The sequence below is a fragment of the Arvicanthis niloticus genome, chromosome 7, assembly GCF_011762505.2.
Source record: "Arvicanthis niloticus isolate mArvNil1 chromosome 7, mArvNil1.pat.X, whole genome shotgun sequence".
Lineage (NCBI taxonomy): Eukaryota > Metazoa > Chordata > Mammalia > Rodentia > Muridae > Arvicanthis > Arvicanthis niloticus.
In genome coordinates, this window is record NC_047664.1 from 90,045,143 (window position 1) to 90,062,167 (window position 17,025).

A 17,025-nucleotide genomic window follows, 5' to 3' on the forward strand; every position below is an offset into this window, starting at 1 on the left:
GAATATATACTGCTTTAAAGGTAGTAATGTATGTTTGATGGAAATTGCCATAAATAGTGCTTCAGAGGCAGAGGACTTAAGAAAACATGACTTTTCCCAATCTCTTCAGAGGAATATGGTCTTGTTCGACACCCATATATAAACACTTCAGCTCACAACAGGGAATCATAGAGAATCAGATAAAGCTAAGCTTAGAAAGCTTCATAGGATACATAGGCTCTAACCCAGTCTGCATAGTCAGTCCCCAGAATCCTGAGCAGTCTCTGTGTCTGTAAGAGACTCAGATGTATGGAGAAAGAGATCCATCCCTTCAGTGACCTGGAGCAGGGGCTCTCAATCTGCGGGGTGCCACCCTGTGGTCTCGTAAGACCATTGGAAATGCAGATACTTACATTACAGTTCATAACAGTAGCAAAATTGCAACTATAAAGTAGCAATGAAAATAATGTTATGGTTGGGGGTTACCACAACATGAAGAACTGTATTAAAGGGTCATAGCATTTGGAAGATTGAGAACCAGTGGCCTAGAGGACCCCACCCACTCCATTTCCAACCTTCACAATAGACTCAAATTTGGGTGGAGTAGCTTCGTGAGGTTAGACTTGCTTCACATTCCTTTTCTGCACCTCACGTCTCAATGATAAAACAATTATGGATGTTATTTGGGCAAACAGGCACTTGATAAGTATTATCTGTCTTGTTTTTTTTTTTTAAACGTCGCATCCAGAGAATATTTATTGACACTATAGTTAAGCTGTTTGGCCAAATATTTATGTCACTAGAATGTAAATTTCAAAGGACAAGAATTTTGTCTGTTGGTTCACTTAAATATCCTTACCCTACTCCAGTGCCCAATGGACACATAAAATACATTCAAATATTAGTTGAGTGAATAAATGAATAAATTTCAAAAACCTTACATATATGCTAAGGATGTGAATTTTATCCCACTAGCATAAAGCTTTACTTGCAAATCTTTTTTGATTTTTTTTTAAGGATGGAGAGAAATATTTCACTTTAAATTGAATATAGTAGTGCCAAGTGTTAAAAAGTATAAACACGCCTCCCAATACATTTGAAATCCAATGGAAGTCTTGTAAGGTTAAGATTAAAATTGCAGTGAATTTATAAGTCAGTCTGGGAAAGTTGACATATTACTGAGTTTTTCAAGCTATGAGCAGAGTCTAACATGTTTCCTTGACAACTGACAGTAGATTCTCATAGTTCTTATAGGAGTTGCTTTCAAACTTAGAAAACTTCATTCCTAAAAATTTTGCTGTCTGTAAGATATTTACAGTTAAGTAGTAGCTTCCAGACAATTTTATCTTCTGATGATTGCAGCTGGTGTGCAGAAATGCTCCTGCCCTTTGTGTACTGACTTTTTGCTGGGTGTTCTTGCTAAAGGGACCGAGTGAGTTCTTCTCATTATCTTATACATTCCCTAGATGTCGGAACAAAGAGCTGGGCCACTTACGAGGAATTTTGCTACTTCCTTTGTGATGTTCACATGTCTTATGTTTCCTTATCATAACAAACCAAGACCTCTCATCAAACCCTAAATAGAATTGGTGGGAATGGACAGCTTTCTCTTGTGATCTTCAGGTACTAAAGTCTGCATTTTTCTATTAACTCTGCTGTCTGAGAGTTTGTAAAAAAAAAAAAAAAAAAATCTGTATCAGGCTGACACCTCAGCTTTGGATTTTGTTTGGTGCACCATACCTGTAACCCTGTTTCCTCTTCAGTCCTTGTTGTTAGGGGTAAGCCAAAGATTTTAGCAGAATTTATGCACCGCATTTTGTTATTCTCTGTGGCTTTCTCTCTCACCACATTTAATCTTTGGAGTTTAAAGTTTTAACAGAAGTCTATTAGTGGAAATATCCTATGATGGAGAAAAGTGAATTCAATCACCTTAAATCTGCAAGCATGTTGGAACAAAGACTTCTACCTACTTGCTGCTGGATTCCCATGGAATTGTTCAATTCAAGACAATTCACCAGTCCAGCTGCCATAAGGTCTTGGTAGCCCACACTCTAGATATAGCCAGTCTCTTGAGCAGAATCGTAAGAGATCCAGCTGTACATCCCCATCTCCTGTTCTCCAGCTTCCACATAAGCATGCCTTTTAAAGGAGACCAATTGTATTGACTTTTCAGACCACGTGGATGAGAGAATTATATGCAATGGGATTGCTCCAGAAAAAGATGTTGATGGATTTCACATTATCAATATCGGAAGACTGTGCCTTGACCAGCATTCAATGATCCCTGCCACTGCCAGTGCCGTTTGGGAAATCATCAAAAGAGCAGGTTGGTAACCTGGGTCTGTGGGAAACCAGTATCATCTGCAGATGAGCACCGGGGCCTTGACTGGGTAGAGCTACCTCTGTCCACACGTGACTGAAGTGATGAGTATAAACTAAAGTCTATAAAATGTACCCCTATCAGTAGCACGGGAGAAGACAGCATAAGAGAAAACAAAGAGCACATGCCAGGTGATCAGCAGCTACACTTGTAGCTTGCAGTGAGCAAACCATCGGATGTGGCCAGGTCTTCCTACTTTCAAAGATTTGTTTATTTATTTTATTTATGAGTACACTGGAGCTGTCTTCAGACACACCAAGAGGGCATCAGATCCCATTACAGATGGTTGTGAGCCACCATGTGGTGACTGGGAATTGAACTTGGGACCTCTGAAGAAGCAGTCGGTGCTCTTAACCACTGAGCCATCTCTTCAGCCCAACTTCCTACTTTTAAATCACGCATCTTGATGACAGTCTTTTCAAACTGGAGGGCATTTTCTACTAAGATAAGCTTATATAGGACCCCTGCCCGTTGACTGTAGATTTTAATAAAAGCATGCAGGCTTTGACTGTATTAGACTCAACATGACTGGCAGGTACGCTCATGAAGCTCAGGGGCTTTGCACATCGTTGGCTTTCTGCCCCCAGCACAGTCATTTTCCTTCTGGAAACACCTTTCCACTTGCAATCCTCTGATTTCTAGCTGATCTACAAACTCCCAAAGAAAGCAGATTCTGGAATCTGCACACTAGCTCATGAGTACTTGGATCTGTCTTGGTTCCGCTGTCTTCCTGGTACTCACAAAAGATAGGACATTCACTCAGTAGTGTACTGCTTCTTTTGGTGAAGCAAAGTGTGTGAACCATCCACTCTGTTATCCACATCTTGCTGGAAGTCTGACTGCCGTTTGTGCTTAATACTGTTGTATGAACTTCTAGTCTAATTACCAGTTAATGTATTTTAAGACTGTACACTTCATGAGAAACTTGGTTTTTAAAAGGATTTTAATGGCAACTTGAGGACTTTTGTGGTTTGTAAATGGGGGCATAATGAGAGAGGAAGAGGCAAATCCAAGAAGCATTAAAAGAAATATTTATAAATAATCCAGTGAGAGCATGCTATAGACGGGGCATGAATTCCACACCTAATTAGAAGGTTTTACAAAATGCTTCAGTTGGCTTTTTACATACTTAATTCTCTCCTTATTAGTCACACATTTAAACAGACTGTATTTTTAAAGGAATTGAAACATTTGGAAAAAACGTGGTCGTGGCAGGACGATCCAAGAATGTGGGCATGCCGATCGCCATGCTGCTGCACACGGATGGAGAGCACGAGCGTCCTGGAGGTGAGCTTGGGTTTATGCGGCTCATCTATAATGTGAAAGCCTGGAACACCAGAGGGATTGCTGGTGTAGGTGTTACTCCCTACTGCTGTGATAAAAAACCAAGACCAAAGGCCATGGAAGAGCTCATTTCAGGCTTCAGAGGGGTAGAGGTCACCATGGTGGAGGGAAGGTAGCCGGTGGCTGGAGCAGCTGCTCAGAGTTCACATCTCTAACAGTAAGCAGGAGGTGGAAAACACTGAGAGGGGCAGGCTTTTGAAAGCTCAAAACCTACATCCTTCATAGGCCACACCCCCTAACCATTCCCAAGAGCACCAACAGAGGCCAAATATTCAAATGTATCAGTCTATCAGAGCTAGCCTTATTCACACCACTGCTGCTGAAAATATGGGACCCCTTTGCTCCATTTCTTTTGCTTTTGTTTCTTTGTTTCTTCCTTTCTGCTTCTTTTTTTGTTTCTTTTCCGTTTGTTTCATTGTTTATCCTTTCTTTTTTTACTTATTATGCCTATAAAAAAAAACCAGTAACAATACAGACATTAAGAAGGGATGATAGTCACTAAAGACATAAAAGTTACTGCTCCAGAAAATTCTCAAAGTTAGAAGTGGAAATTTTTTATTTTTATTTTTTGGAGACTCTGTTTCATGTGTTTTCTTTTTTTTTAAACCATCTTAGGAGGGGATGACTTTGTTGAAACAGACACATGGAAGGATGTTTTGCTGAGAACAAACACATGGTAGATTTATGGAAGTTGCCTGTATAAAGGGCAGGTGATGTTTTGCTAGAGTGGACACTTGAGAGAACAAACACATGATGTTTGGAAAGGGTATAAATATAACCCAACAGACAGTGGACGGCTCTGCGTAGCATTGGTTTGCCTTGACATTCTTTGTTGGGCTTTGTAGATGCTGGCCTTCATTGACAATGCTGTGACGTTGGTTCACTTGTCATTTTTGTTGGCTTTGTTTATTGTGACTTTGTAGAGAGAAACACACCAAAGAACTTTTCATGATGTTTTGGAGGCTTCTTTCAGCTTCTGCGCAGACTTGGCCAATTGTCACAGCCTTGTGTTTGTTTGTTTGTTTGTTTGTTTGTTTTGTTTTCTGAATCAAATTGTTATTGCTAATTCATAAATGGCATTTGTGAGTGGATTCCCCTACCACTGCTGATTTGTGTGAACTGAACTTCTGCTATTCTGACAACAAAGATTAAAATAGCCCCAAAGAACTAATTTAAAACAGGTCCATATCTTGCTTGGCCTTATTAACCTTTCCTTTTCACTACCTCTGGTACGTGGTGGGCTAAAAGGGAGGTTAACACATTTAAGAACACTTATTAAAGCAGGTTTAAAAAATATATATAAACCTACAATTGAGTGTTAAGTGCTAAAATGGTTTAGTACATCATGACACCAATGGTTAGTTAGTTCCCTTAATAGAAAAGGAACCTGGGACTTAGGGCTCATAGCTGATTATCTGTGTTAGACAACTAGGTATTGTGCTGTAGTAATAGTGACAACTCACCACAAAAGCCCAGGGGGACTTCAAGACACAAAGGTGTTTGAGAACATGCAATGCATTCTCCGTGGCCTGCTGGCTCACCACACTCCTCCGACCTTGGTGTTTTCAGCTGTCTAAGACTTGGACCTGAGCTGATCCACAATGAGGACTGGTGACCATGTAGAAAGAATATTTTGAAAAGGACGAGGGGCTTTGCTCACAGTTTGCCTGAGCTAATGCTGGGGCAGAGGACAAAAGGTTACTCAAACCAAGTTCATGGTTTCAATAAGAAGCCGCTGATAGTCTGTATGTGCCAGTGATGTCCACTGGGACCCTGGCTGTTTAGGACATTTTGCCTAATCTTCATACAGTAGCACCTAACTGGCTTCCTTAATTACAAGAAGAGGGGCATACTTTTTAAAAAATGCCCACATATGTGTACTATCATACATGGGAGACACAATACTATATATAGGTGTAGTTAAGTGCCTACAGATGTACACACTCTCATACAAAGGTGCATAGAGGTTTTTTTTTTTTTAACTATTACTAATCATGTTGAATTTTAGTTTCTTGATATCAGTTTCTTGGCAAGTCTTCTTTTAAGGTCTTGACTGTCATAATTCACATGAAGAGATTTTTAAAACACAAAGCTCCATGGAAATATAAACACAATGTTGACTTATGTAAAGCAGTGGACAAGTGTGACAGCACACAACTATTGTTATAACACTCAGGAAGCAGAGTCAGGATCAGCTTGTGAATTCAAGGTCAGCCTGGACTACAAAGTGAGTTCTAGGCCAGTCTGAGCCACAGTGAGACACTGTCTCAAAAAAACCAAAAAAAGTAATGAGGATGAACCGGTGGCCTTTGATATCGTTTTCTGTTTTAGGAATCTATCGTAGGAAGCTAATGCATGTGTATGGATCATAGTCAGTCAGGGCTTCGTAGTGATTCCAGGCGGTTGTCCGAGCACCCTCCTTCCAAGGCTTCCTTCCTGCTGGCTCACTCTTTCCTTCTAGCCCATTTTATTGTCTGCTCGTCTCTTAGGTGTAGAATGTTGGTCACAGTGGCTGTCACATAATAGTCTTATGTTAAGGAAGGTAAGACCAAAAGGAATTTTAAAAGGACACACTATCTTTCATGGAAACTTTGATCTAAAGACAACCAGCAAGTTTTTCTTTACTTTCAACACTTTGTTTTCTTGTCTCATCAATAGCATACCAAGCACCATTTCGAGCCCCAAGTTCTGAAGAGAACTTTCTCATAAACCGTCTAGCTAGTTTTCAGTGGTTCCAGTACATAGGATTATTATTCTCATTTTACAGATGAAGAAATGAGCTGTAAGGCTCTGGTGGATTCTGAGGAAGTGGAGGTCCCAGGACTGGGAGCTAGAGATGAGCAGCCACTGTGGTTAGGCACACTGGTCAGCAATAGACTCACTGCCGATCCTATGACCTTCATCAGAGACGGTCACTGTACTTGTCTGTAAGAAATGCATAGCATTAATAGCATAGTTACTGTGAAAAGTAAATGGAGAAGTTTTATTCAATAAAGCACTAACTGTAGCGGGTTTGAGGTGCTAGTGGCTGGCACACAGTGAGTTAAATAAGTTGCCACGTGTAGCCATAACAGGCCTTGTCTCAATTAGTTCTAAGTTAAGAACCTATAACCCACCACTCATGTGGTTACAAGACAAACCCAAAGGTCACTGGTGTTTTCTTTCTTGGCTTTAATTTGAAATTTAGTTTCTTTTCCTGCTGAACTTTATTTTTTGATTTTTAAAATCATATTTAGTTTGTTTTGTAAGAATTTGAACGAATTCAGCTTATGAAGGTTTACAAAGCTATAATTAGAAATCTGATACCATCATATTCCAATGTTACTTCACAACATGCTTTTTCTTATAGAGTTCAGTATGCTATATGCTAATTTCTTGTCATATTTCAATTATGAATTATTTATAAACTACCTTAGAAAACCAATCCCCTTTCAGTTCAATTTAAAGCCACAAAATACTATGCTACAAATATTACCTTATGCATTGTGGCATGTGTAATTGTTTATAGATACATACATATGTAGTAAAATATCAAAATAAACAGAAATTGATGGTGGCAATTGTTTGTGTTTTGCAGCAGATCAGGGGCCAAGGAAAGCCACAGAAATCACACCATACAGCAGATCTTATGAGGGGGAGGGGTGAAAAGACTGCTTTGGAATAAGGACAGGAGAGAGACTGGGAGAGACAGAGACAGATAGAAAGACCAGAGACAGACAGAGTGACAAAGACATAGAGAGATGAGAGAGAGAGAGAGAGAGAGAGAGAGAGAGAGAGAGAGAGAGAGAGACCAGAAAGAGACAGATAAACAGAGACCAGAGAAAGGCACACAGAGAGACAGAGCAGGCTGCTACGGTGGGGTGGGGGGGAAGGGAGGGCAACAGTGGAAATGTTGCTTTTTTGTAGCTAGTGATGATGTGGCTGCTGGCACTGATGGTGGATTTCTGGCAGACCTGGTTCCTAAGTGTAATGAATTTTGAGAAGAGAATTATGGAGTTAAAACCTATTACTTTAAAAACATTTTATATTTTGTTCAATGAAATTTCTCTGCTTTAATGAATGCTAAAAATGGAAACATATGAAATTGGTTATAATCTACATTTTACAAAGTTAAATTTACAAAGTTAAATTTACCTTTATTATAGTGGTACCTCGCAGTCATTATAATTACTGTATCTGAAAGGTAAAAAAAATATAGTAAAAATGATATTGAAAGTTTTCTACATGGGTGGTGTTAATTAATAGACATTTAATAGGAGCATTGTGACATATATTATTAGCATAATGAACAAGTAAGCAAGTGCTTACTGAATAGTTGGAGTCTGGGAAAGTTAGTGTTTTGGATGTCTTTGCCTGGCAGAGCAGTAATTAGATGCATTGTTAGCTAATGGAGATGATGAAGGAGGATTAACTGCAAATTTATATCCATAGAACTTGTTCTAATGACACAATGTTGAGCATTTAGCACATACTGTGTATTGTTTTACCAAAAGCGACTGAGAAGCCTAATGATTCAAATTTATCTCAAAGACAAAAATAATTTCACTTAAAAAAATCACAGTCACTTAGTTTAATATGTTTCTGTTCTTGGCTCACTTTTAGTTTTGACATTAAGAGCACAAAGCTGGGATACTTTGTAAGAAAACAATCCTTTTGTTTACTTGGGGATTGAAATATTCAAGAGTGAGAATGTACTTAAATCTCTAAGGTGGAACTGTGTGTGGGAGGGAAGTGAGAGGCGCTGCAGTTGGAGTGCTGCAGTCTGGATTATTGTATGGGAGACAGAGAGACAGACTAGTGAAAAGATAAAAACAAAATAGAAAGAAAGAAGGAAAAGAAAGGAAGGAAGGAAGGAAGGGAAAAAGAAAAAATAGTAATGATGGCGCCACCTGCTGCTGAGCACAGGTGCTGCCAGGGCCGGGGAGAGGTTCAGCTACTACCATTTCTAGAGGGAGAGTCTCTCCTCATAGACCCACAGTCTTGGTGGAAGTAAGCGATGCCAGGGAACATGGCAGGAAAGTACAGGGATGTACAGATGTCAGAGATGAGCAAACATTCTGCTTACTTACAGCAGCCCAGGCTAGGATGAAGTGACGTGTGAAGGTAAGAGTTGAGACTTGCATAGGATATTTAAGGACCACTGTGACTGTCACGAGGTTATGGGGCATTCTTTTGACTTCTTCATATGTATCAACAGGAGCAGTTTCTCTTCCTCTGAGAATGAAAACCAAATGTCACAAGCTTTTTAGCACAATGTCTTTGCTTTTATTTATTTATTTATTTATTTATTTATTTATTTATTTAATCCAACCATGATTTTTACTTTTTCACTCAGGGGTTGTAAACACGAAAAGGCAGGATGTGGGGAAGGGGATGACGCAGGAGCATAGGTATTCAGGGGGAGTACGGATATCTTCCAGAACAGAGTATCGGCTGAGTGAAGGTTCAGGGAATATGTCACTATGACTCTGTCTATGAATCACTTGTTTCTTATCTAAGCTGGTACTATCCACCAAGGTTACCTATCCACAAGGTCTATGGCTATTAGTTCTTATCCAGGCTGGTACATTTCCACCAAACCTGCCTGTTTACAACATCTTATAGCTATCTGTTTCAGTGTTTTTCCACAGAGACCACGGCTTTGTGTTAGCAGGCTGACTTAGGTCTATGGCTGATTTTAGGCCTTGAGTGTATAAGCAAGGCTGCCCCTGACATCTCCTCCCTTCTCCAAGTATAGAAGGACCGGTAGTGATTCCAATCTTGCAAAGGTGGGGATAGAGGCCTGATCTCCAGTAATTAAAGAGGGCCTTGTAATGGCTCTGGTCCTCCTGTGCTTGTTCAGTGAGGCATAAGGGCCATATCCATCCAGATGTCTTTTTCCTGGAGAGGGGATACTTTTGACATCAACCCTTATACAGTCAGGTTTGTCCCTCAGGTAACCCAGAAGGGTACTTTCAAATTTTATTTATTTTCCCTTGCAGTGCTTAGCCTCTCAGCCTAAGCAATAATTTAAATTGTCAGTCAGAGGAGGTTCTGGGTGACCCCTCTCTGTTTGGTCTAGGGGTGGAAGTCCCCTCTTTTAGGTTGGGTGGAGATGGGTTTTGGGAACACCCTGGATAGAGTAAAAACCTCATCTTGAGTCTTGTGGTCCTCCATAGCTAACTTATGATAATGTATCTGAATAGGTTTTGCTGTCAAAATTATCTATCTGTTGTTTCACAAAGTTAGCCAGCCTATTTAAGGTCCAGGGACCAAAAGAAATAAGCAAAAGTAACCCAATTATTGGTCCCAAAATGAAAGGAAGTAGGGTTGACAATCATGAAGGGGTTAAAAACCAATTCTTGTACCAGCTCCCAACTCTCTCTCTCTTTCTCTGTCTTTTCTCAAGACTTTCTCTGACCTTTTTCATGTTCTCTTTAACCATCCCTGTCTTGTCTTTGTAAAAGCAACATTCTTCCTTAAGGTCTGTACACAGTCTAGAGCTGCACACAGTCTTTTCTATTATAAAAGAGTAGATCAAGTCCAATAAAGTCTTTTGTAATTTTTGGAGATCACTTCAGACAGCCAAAATGCCTGAGTTACATATGGAGGCATCCTCTCAATGGAGAGTCTCTTCATTGTGAGAATTAACTCCAGTTTTGAAAACTCATACTTTAGCCAGGCTGGGAGCATTATCTCTCACCCCCAGGAGGCACTAACCAGTAGGAGAAGCTTGGGGCAGTGCAAAGTGATGTGAGGGGCTTGTTTGATTAAGCTCTGCCTGGTAGCAGGTGGGGCCAAGCTCCCATAGGTTTCAAAGAGAAGAGCCAATTAGGAATACCTAGGAATGCAGGATCCATGCAGAGCGTCACCACCCCATTCATGATGCTCTGTGCTCCTCTGGCTTTGTTAACTATAATCTTGAGTTTGTGTAGTTAACCATATTAGGGAAAAGCCAATTATTCATGTCTCACTTTCTCATTTGAATAATAGGAGTAGTGTTTTACTGTCAATGTCTTCTAACTTTAGCCAGCACATATCTGAAAGCATTAATTGAAAACTGGCATTCTTATTAGACGATGGGGATTGTTACCCAGCAGGGAGTGGCATTAACCTATTTAACTTATAAAGCAAGGCTCAGGAGTCCACTCAGTGAATAGAGTCCCTTGCTACCAAGTCAACAATCTGAGTTTGATCCCTCGGACCCACAAAGTGGACAATGAGAACCAGCACCTGAAAGATGTCCTCTGACCTCCACATGCATGCTTCCGTACACTCAAGCCCTGCCTGCCCTCCCATGACAAAGCAAAATTCAAAATTTTTCTCTATACTCTGTTGCTTTCTCTTTGATACATGACCTCAGAATATCACACATCGGCCTCACTGTCCACCCAGAACACCGTATCTCTAACCTCTATGCACTCATCTGAGTAGGTGATCACCTGGCCCTCTCAGCCACGTCACCTGCCACATCCTCCTCACTGTATGATTAGACTTCACAGAACTGCACAGCGTTCCCAAAGCACGGCTCCTCATTCTACTAGGAGTTCTATGTCCTGGTCCTTTGGCCTGAAACCCTCATTCCTGCTTCCCAGCTGTTGCTTTGTACAGCCTGCCATCACCGCTCTTATACTGATTTCTCTCACACACACACATCTCTCTCATTCCAAAAAGAACTAAATATGAATTTCCTTTTTGGAGTTGAGGCAGTTTGAGATAAATCTCCTTACATAGCCCTGGCTGATCTGGAACTCTGTATGTAACTTAAGCTGGCTTTATACCTCACAGCAATTGTCTTGGTTCAGCCTTTCAAGTCCTGGGATTACAGGCATGTGCCACAATCCCAGCCAAATGTAAACTTCTTACTAACAATATTTTAGGCTTTATACTTGAAAAATGTAGCATAAGGGTCCATAGGTAATAATACAATAAATCATTGAGTCAGTAAGTCTGTAAGTCACGTTTGCACGCCAAGCACTGGGCCAACATTGTACAAAATCAAGCCACAGATCATTCTTTTACATTAAAAATGATAAGCCTTTATATAGAAGGAAGATTTAAATCTCCACTAACTACCCCAAGAGTGCCGCTGTCAGTAGGGGAGGAATGGGCCACATCAATATCAGGAAGGGAAGAGGAATCCCCCGGACACTGTGCAAAGGAGGGGAAGTTGCTGGTGACATTCATGGAAGGAAGCCACTGTTTCTACAATAAACTCTCATGGTTCTGTCCGTTTAGCTTGTCTTCTTACAGAGGAGCTGATTTCTTTGCTGGTAAATCTATGAAGTACAACACTGAATACATCAGACATGGCTCTGTCCCCTGAGACTGAAGAGCAGTAAGAAAGATAATCATTAAACCACAAGAAATAAACTATTCTAATTATAACTGTGCATGCAAAGTGCTTAAAGCAGCTGCACAGCATTATGGGAAAAGGTTGGTGTAGGACAGAATGAGTGAGCACTACATATGATTAGACATGCTACCTTTTGGGAGACCCACTCCAATTACTATTACAATGAAACTTTTTCAAAAACTGTATGTATAGTGTATGTGTCTGCATGTCAGTGTGTGTCCAAGTCTGTGTCCATATGTATCCATGTGTGTCTCTGTGTGTTTGTGTGTGTGTGTGTGTGTGTGTGTGTGTGTGTATAGACCAGAGGTCAACATCAGGAATCTTTTCTCTCACTTACCTTTTGAGACATCATCTCTCACTGAAACTAGAGCTCACGGATTGGCTGGGCTGGGTGGTCAATGAACTGCAGGGGTCTGCCCATCTCTGTCCCGTGCCCCCTAGCTCTAAGATTACAGGTGTGGGATGGGTGCTGGGGATCCAAACTCAGGTCCTCGTGTTTGCATGACAGACCCTCCCTGTACTGACTGGGTGCTCAGTCTCAGCCCTGAAATCACTTTTAATATTTACACACTGAGACTATATTTAAACTAAAAATTTAACCTTTATGGATCCATGGAAATATATTAGATATAATAGGAATGAGAAATGGTGAGGTAAAAGAAAAAAAAGGCTGGAGTTAAAAATAAGCCGAAGATAGGACTTCTACTAAAAATAAGGATATCATTAAATTTTCATGGGAATATTCCCACTGTCAAGCAAACTACTTTTTATTTATTGGAACTAAGTATATATTTGCTGAATTTACTTCATTGAGTCTATGTACTTATGGATGGGTCATTAGTTTTACCTTTAAAACTTTTTAGCAGAAACAAAAAGGAATATTAGCCAAATAAGTATCTGTAAGATTAAAAATGAATACATGCTTTGGAGAAATAAAATATTTTTCTAATTTTAGAACACTTAATTTCTCTTGAGGGTTCTTATAAATGGAAAGTTAATGGTTTCAGTAATATGTAAGACATTCTTTTCAAGTTAAGGCAATGCATACATTTAATAGGACTATTTCTTTAATCACTTAAGTGCAGATTAAAGCAACCACTCATGTTCATGGCTTTTAGTTCTCATTAGACATTTCTGCCATTCCTCCTTTCAACGTCTAAACCAGTGCTCTTAATCCCATCTGCCTTTGTTTGTTTGTTTGTTTTGTTTTTGAGACAGGGTTTCTCTGTGTAGCCCTGGCTGTCCTGGAACTCACTCTGTAGACCAGGCTGGCCTCGAACTCAGAAATCCGCCTGCCTCTGCCTCCCAAGTGCTGGGATTAAAAGTGTGCACCACCACTGCCCAGCATCAAGGTGCCTTTAAAAATGTAGTTTCCTAAGTCCATCACCCAACACATGGAAACAAGAATCTAGGAGCTGAAACAAAGCATCAACATTTTTAGAAAGCACGGAGGAATATTTGTGGATGAGCTTGAGAGGGACTTCTCAAAACACAGACTGAGACTCATGCTTAGGATCTTCATCAGACCCATCCTGGGAGATCCTTTGCAGCCCTGTGACTGAAAACACCAACTGTACTCTAGACTTATGTCTGACAGGCTCTGTAAACACTTTACACAACATATATGAACCCTTACTTCTGAGTTTACTCCCATCGCTTTGACCATAGTGTCCTCTAAGGATAATGTGGTAAAGTCCCCTCCCTGGGGAGACCGGAGGAGGTGTGAAGAGTAGAGAGAACATTGAGGTAGAACTTACTGGGAAGTCTTGAGGTCACTGGCTGCATGTTCTCAAGGAGAACTGTGGAACTTGGGCTCCCTGTATTCATCCACTTCTGGTAAATGAATGGTCCTGTGAGAGTGTACCTTCTACCACATTCCCAGGACAAGGAGGCCATTTGACCATGGGCTGAAACTTCTAAACTTATGAGCCCAAATATTTTCTCTCAAATGTTTGTTATAGTAATGGTAAATTTGAGAGAAATGTTTGGGCTCAGAAGTTTAAAATGTTTTCAGTACTTCTCTCATGTTTTCCATAATAATTTTAGAATCAAATAGATGCTTCTCTCCAAAAGGAAAATATTGATAAGAGTTGTACTCTTTTTTTTTTTCTCAGCAGACATAGGAGAATGGTCATTATTGTAGGATTTCCAGCCAGGGAACATGATTGTCTGTCTAGTTCCTCTCTATAATTTATGTCTTTTGGTATTGTTCTAGGGAATTTTATATCATGTAGATTTTACACATTCTTGGTCATTGGAACTTTTTGATCTGCTATTACAATGAGATTTTCTTCCATGTGTCTTCTAACATATTGTTATATATAATGTATTTATTTTTGCATATTCATTTTTGGTGATAACTCAATGAATTCTCTCAGTGTTTCAATAGTATGATAATTACTGTATTTATTAAATACATTTAAACTTTATATTCATTAATATTTTTAGTTAACTAATATTAATATTATTAATAATATTGTACTGTTTTCTTTATGTAACTTTTAACAAGTTACATAGATTGTTGATTAAGTTTTCTGGTTTTTGTTTTATTGATATAGTAACTTTGGTGTGTTATATTTATTTTGTTGAATTTAATATGACCTGCTTTATTATAAAGATTTCTAGAAATTCTATAGTACTGTTTAGTATTTTATTTTTGATCCATTAATGCTTTGAATTTAGTTTTAAAAAATTTTCCAGTAGAAGGATATTTTATGTCAATAATAATAACTAGTTGTGATTAAGGATAATTATTTTTAAATTATATAATTATTTGCTTTGATTTAATGAAAATATGTTACCCCAAAAATACCATTTAAAAAGGTTATTTGGGTACCGTGATAGTCTGAGTAGGTTTGGTGCCGATAGACTCATGTGTTTGAATGCTTGGTTCACAGGAAATGGCACTATTGGAGGTATGGCCTTGTTGGAGGAGGTGTGGCCTTGTTGGAGGAGGTGTGGCCTTGTTGGAGGAGGTGTGGCTTTGTTAGAGGAAGTGTGTCACTGTGGGGGTAGACTTTGAGGTCTCCTATGCTCAGGCTCTGCCCAGTACAGAAGGGAGTCTCCTTCTATGGATCAAGATGTAGAACTCTCAGCTCATTCTCAGCACCATGTCTGCCTGGATGCTGCCATGATTCCCACCATGATGATAATGGACTGAACCTCTGAAACTGTAAGCCAGCCCCAGTTAAATGTTCATAAGAGTTGCCTTGGTCATAGTGTCCTTTCACAGCAATGGAAATCCAAACTAAGATAAGTTCATAAAGTATATTATTTATTTTCAGAGTTTAATAAGTTATAATCATATGATGTTCATTGTGTCTTCTATACTTGATCAGTTATCAGCTGAAAGGAGTATATTAAATTCAGCAACTACAATGTATTTCTATCATTTGTAACTTCTGCTTTATTTGTTAATTATATATTTATGTTCATTAGAATCCATTTAATTCATTATATCAATTTCATTTATAACTTATATGTTTATATTCACTGAGTAAACTCTTCTGTCCTCTTCTACTCCCTTCTTTTTCCTTCTGTTTTTCTTCTTTTTTAAAACGATGTTTTGGAGAAGGTTTTTGTGTGTATCCCAGGCAAGTCTTAAACTAGTTGTATGGCCTAGAATGGCCTCAAACTCTTTATGTAGCCTAGGATGGCCTCAATTTGGAAATTCCCTGCCTCTGTCTCCTGAGTGCTGAAATTACAGCCATAAAACATCATAGCTACCTTTATCCTCTCTCCCTTTATTGAGACAGAGTCTCTCTATATAGCCCTGGCTGTTCTGGAACTCACTATGTGAGAGGCTGGCATTGAACTCAAAGATTCTCCTGCCTCTGCCTCTCAAATATTGAGATTAAAGGCTTCTGCCACTATACCCAGCCTGCTCCTTTGCTTTCTAATGCATATACATTTGCCCTATTTAATATGGAGTTTCTCTATTATCTTTTATAGGTTACTGACAATTTTTAATTTATTTTTAGCTAAATATATATGGTCAGAATTAACAATGTACTTCCTGTTCTGTTTTTGTTTTATTTTAAACATATTCTGTCTACATGTTTTAATATTTAAGATCCTTATTTATCTCAATAATTATAATATATAGATTTAATTCTTTATTTTTGTGTAGTATCTGTGAATGCTATAAAAGAATTGATAATATATTCCCACTGTCTCAGTTTTTGTTTCTTACCTGATATTCATCGATAAAAGTCACCTTTCAGAATATTTATATTTTGAAATATATGCCTGTGTTGTTGGCTAATTATCTTTTAAGGGGACTTATTGTTTCCCATTATATATGAACATATTATATATGAACAACCAGCAGACTTTACTTTCCCTTCCCAGTCGACCTTTGTGTATTGCAGTCTTTCTACATAATCTGAGCAATGTAAATAGCATTTACATTTGTCAGTGGCTGAGTAAGTTTTCTTCTGCTATAGCAGACTACCACAGGCGGGTAATCTGTTAAGAGCAGAGATCATTTCTTTACAGCTCTGAAGTGTGAGTATTACAAGATGCTGCTGCTGAAATCATCTTTCATAAGAAATCCACTCCCAGGGCAGCATTAATCACGAGGGCTCTCATGGGTTAAGTAAACACTTCCAGTCCCATGAAGGTAATCAAGGCATGGTAGTCCAACTCACATCTTTCAAAAGTCTTATTTCTGTATTAAAACATGTCACATCTCTCCAGCAATCTATTGGGTGTTTCCTCAAATAGGTTTTGATTAATCAAAGCACACATGTTAGCAAGTTCCTTTCATTATGGACAATATTCTCCACAGTCTTGAATTTTCAAAAATTGTTTGCAACTCCCAGTCTTAATTTGACTAGTTGGTTGGAAAGTTCTTATTCCTGTTTCTTTACGCATGTCTTTCTGGAAATTGACCACTCTATGTCAGTTTGGATGGATTCAACTTGCTAGTTTGGCTTTTATTACTTTAAGCTCTAACAACAAAATAGTTACAATGTTTGTGCACAAT

The 17,025-nt window shown here is 39.0% G+C and overlaps 1 protein-coding gene across 6 annotated transcripts in view; it reads left to right on the top strand.

Annotated features, from left to right (window-relative positions):
* Window positions 1-17,025, top strand: part of Mthfd2l (methylenetetrahydrofolate dehydrogenase (NADP+ dependent) 2 like) — an 89,438-nt gene that overhangs the window by 23,628 nt on the left and 48,785 nt on the right. For 4 of the 6 annotated variants that reach the window (XR_013111919.1, XM_076938768.1, XM_076938771.1 and 1 more), the window contains exons 4-5: window positions 2,153-2,305; window positions 3,539-3,646. Coding sequence is in view for 5 of the 6 variants with exons in the window: in XM_076938768.1 (XP_076794883.1) it covers window positions 2,153-2,305; window positions 3,539-3,646 (261 nt within the window). In the remaining variant the exon portion in view is untranslated. Of the gene's footprint in view, window positions 1-2,152; window positions 2,306-3,538; window positions 3,647-14,935; window positions 14,954-17,025 lie in introns of all 6 variants that reach the window. The other 2 variants (XM_076938770.1, XM_076938769.1) reach the window with 1 other exon arrangement.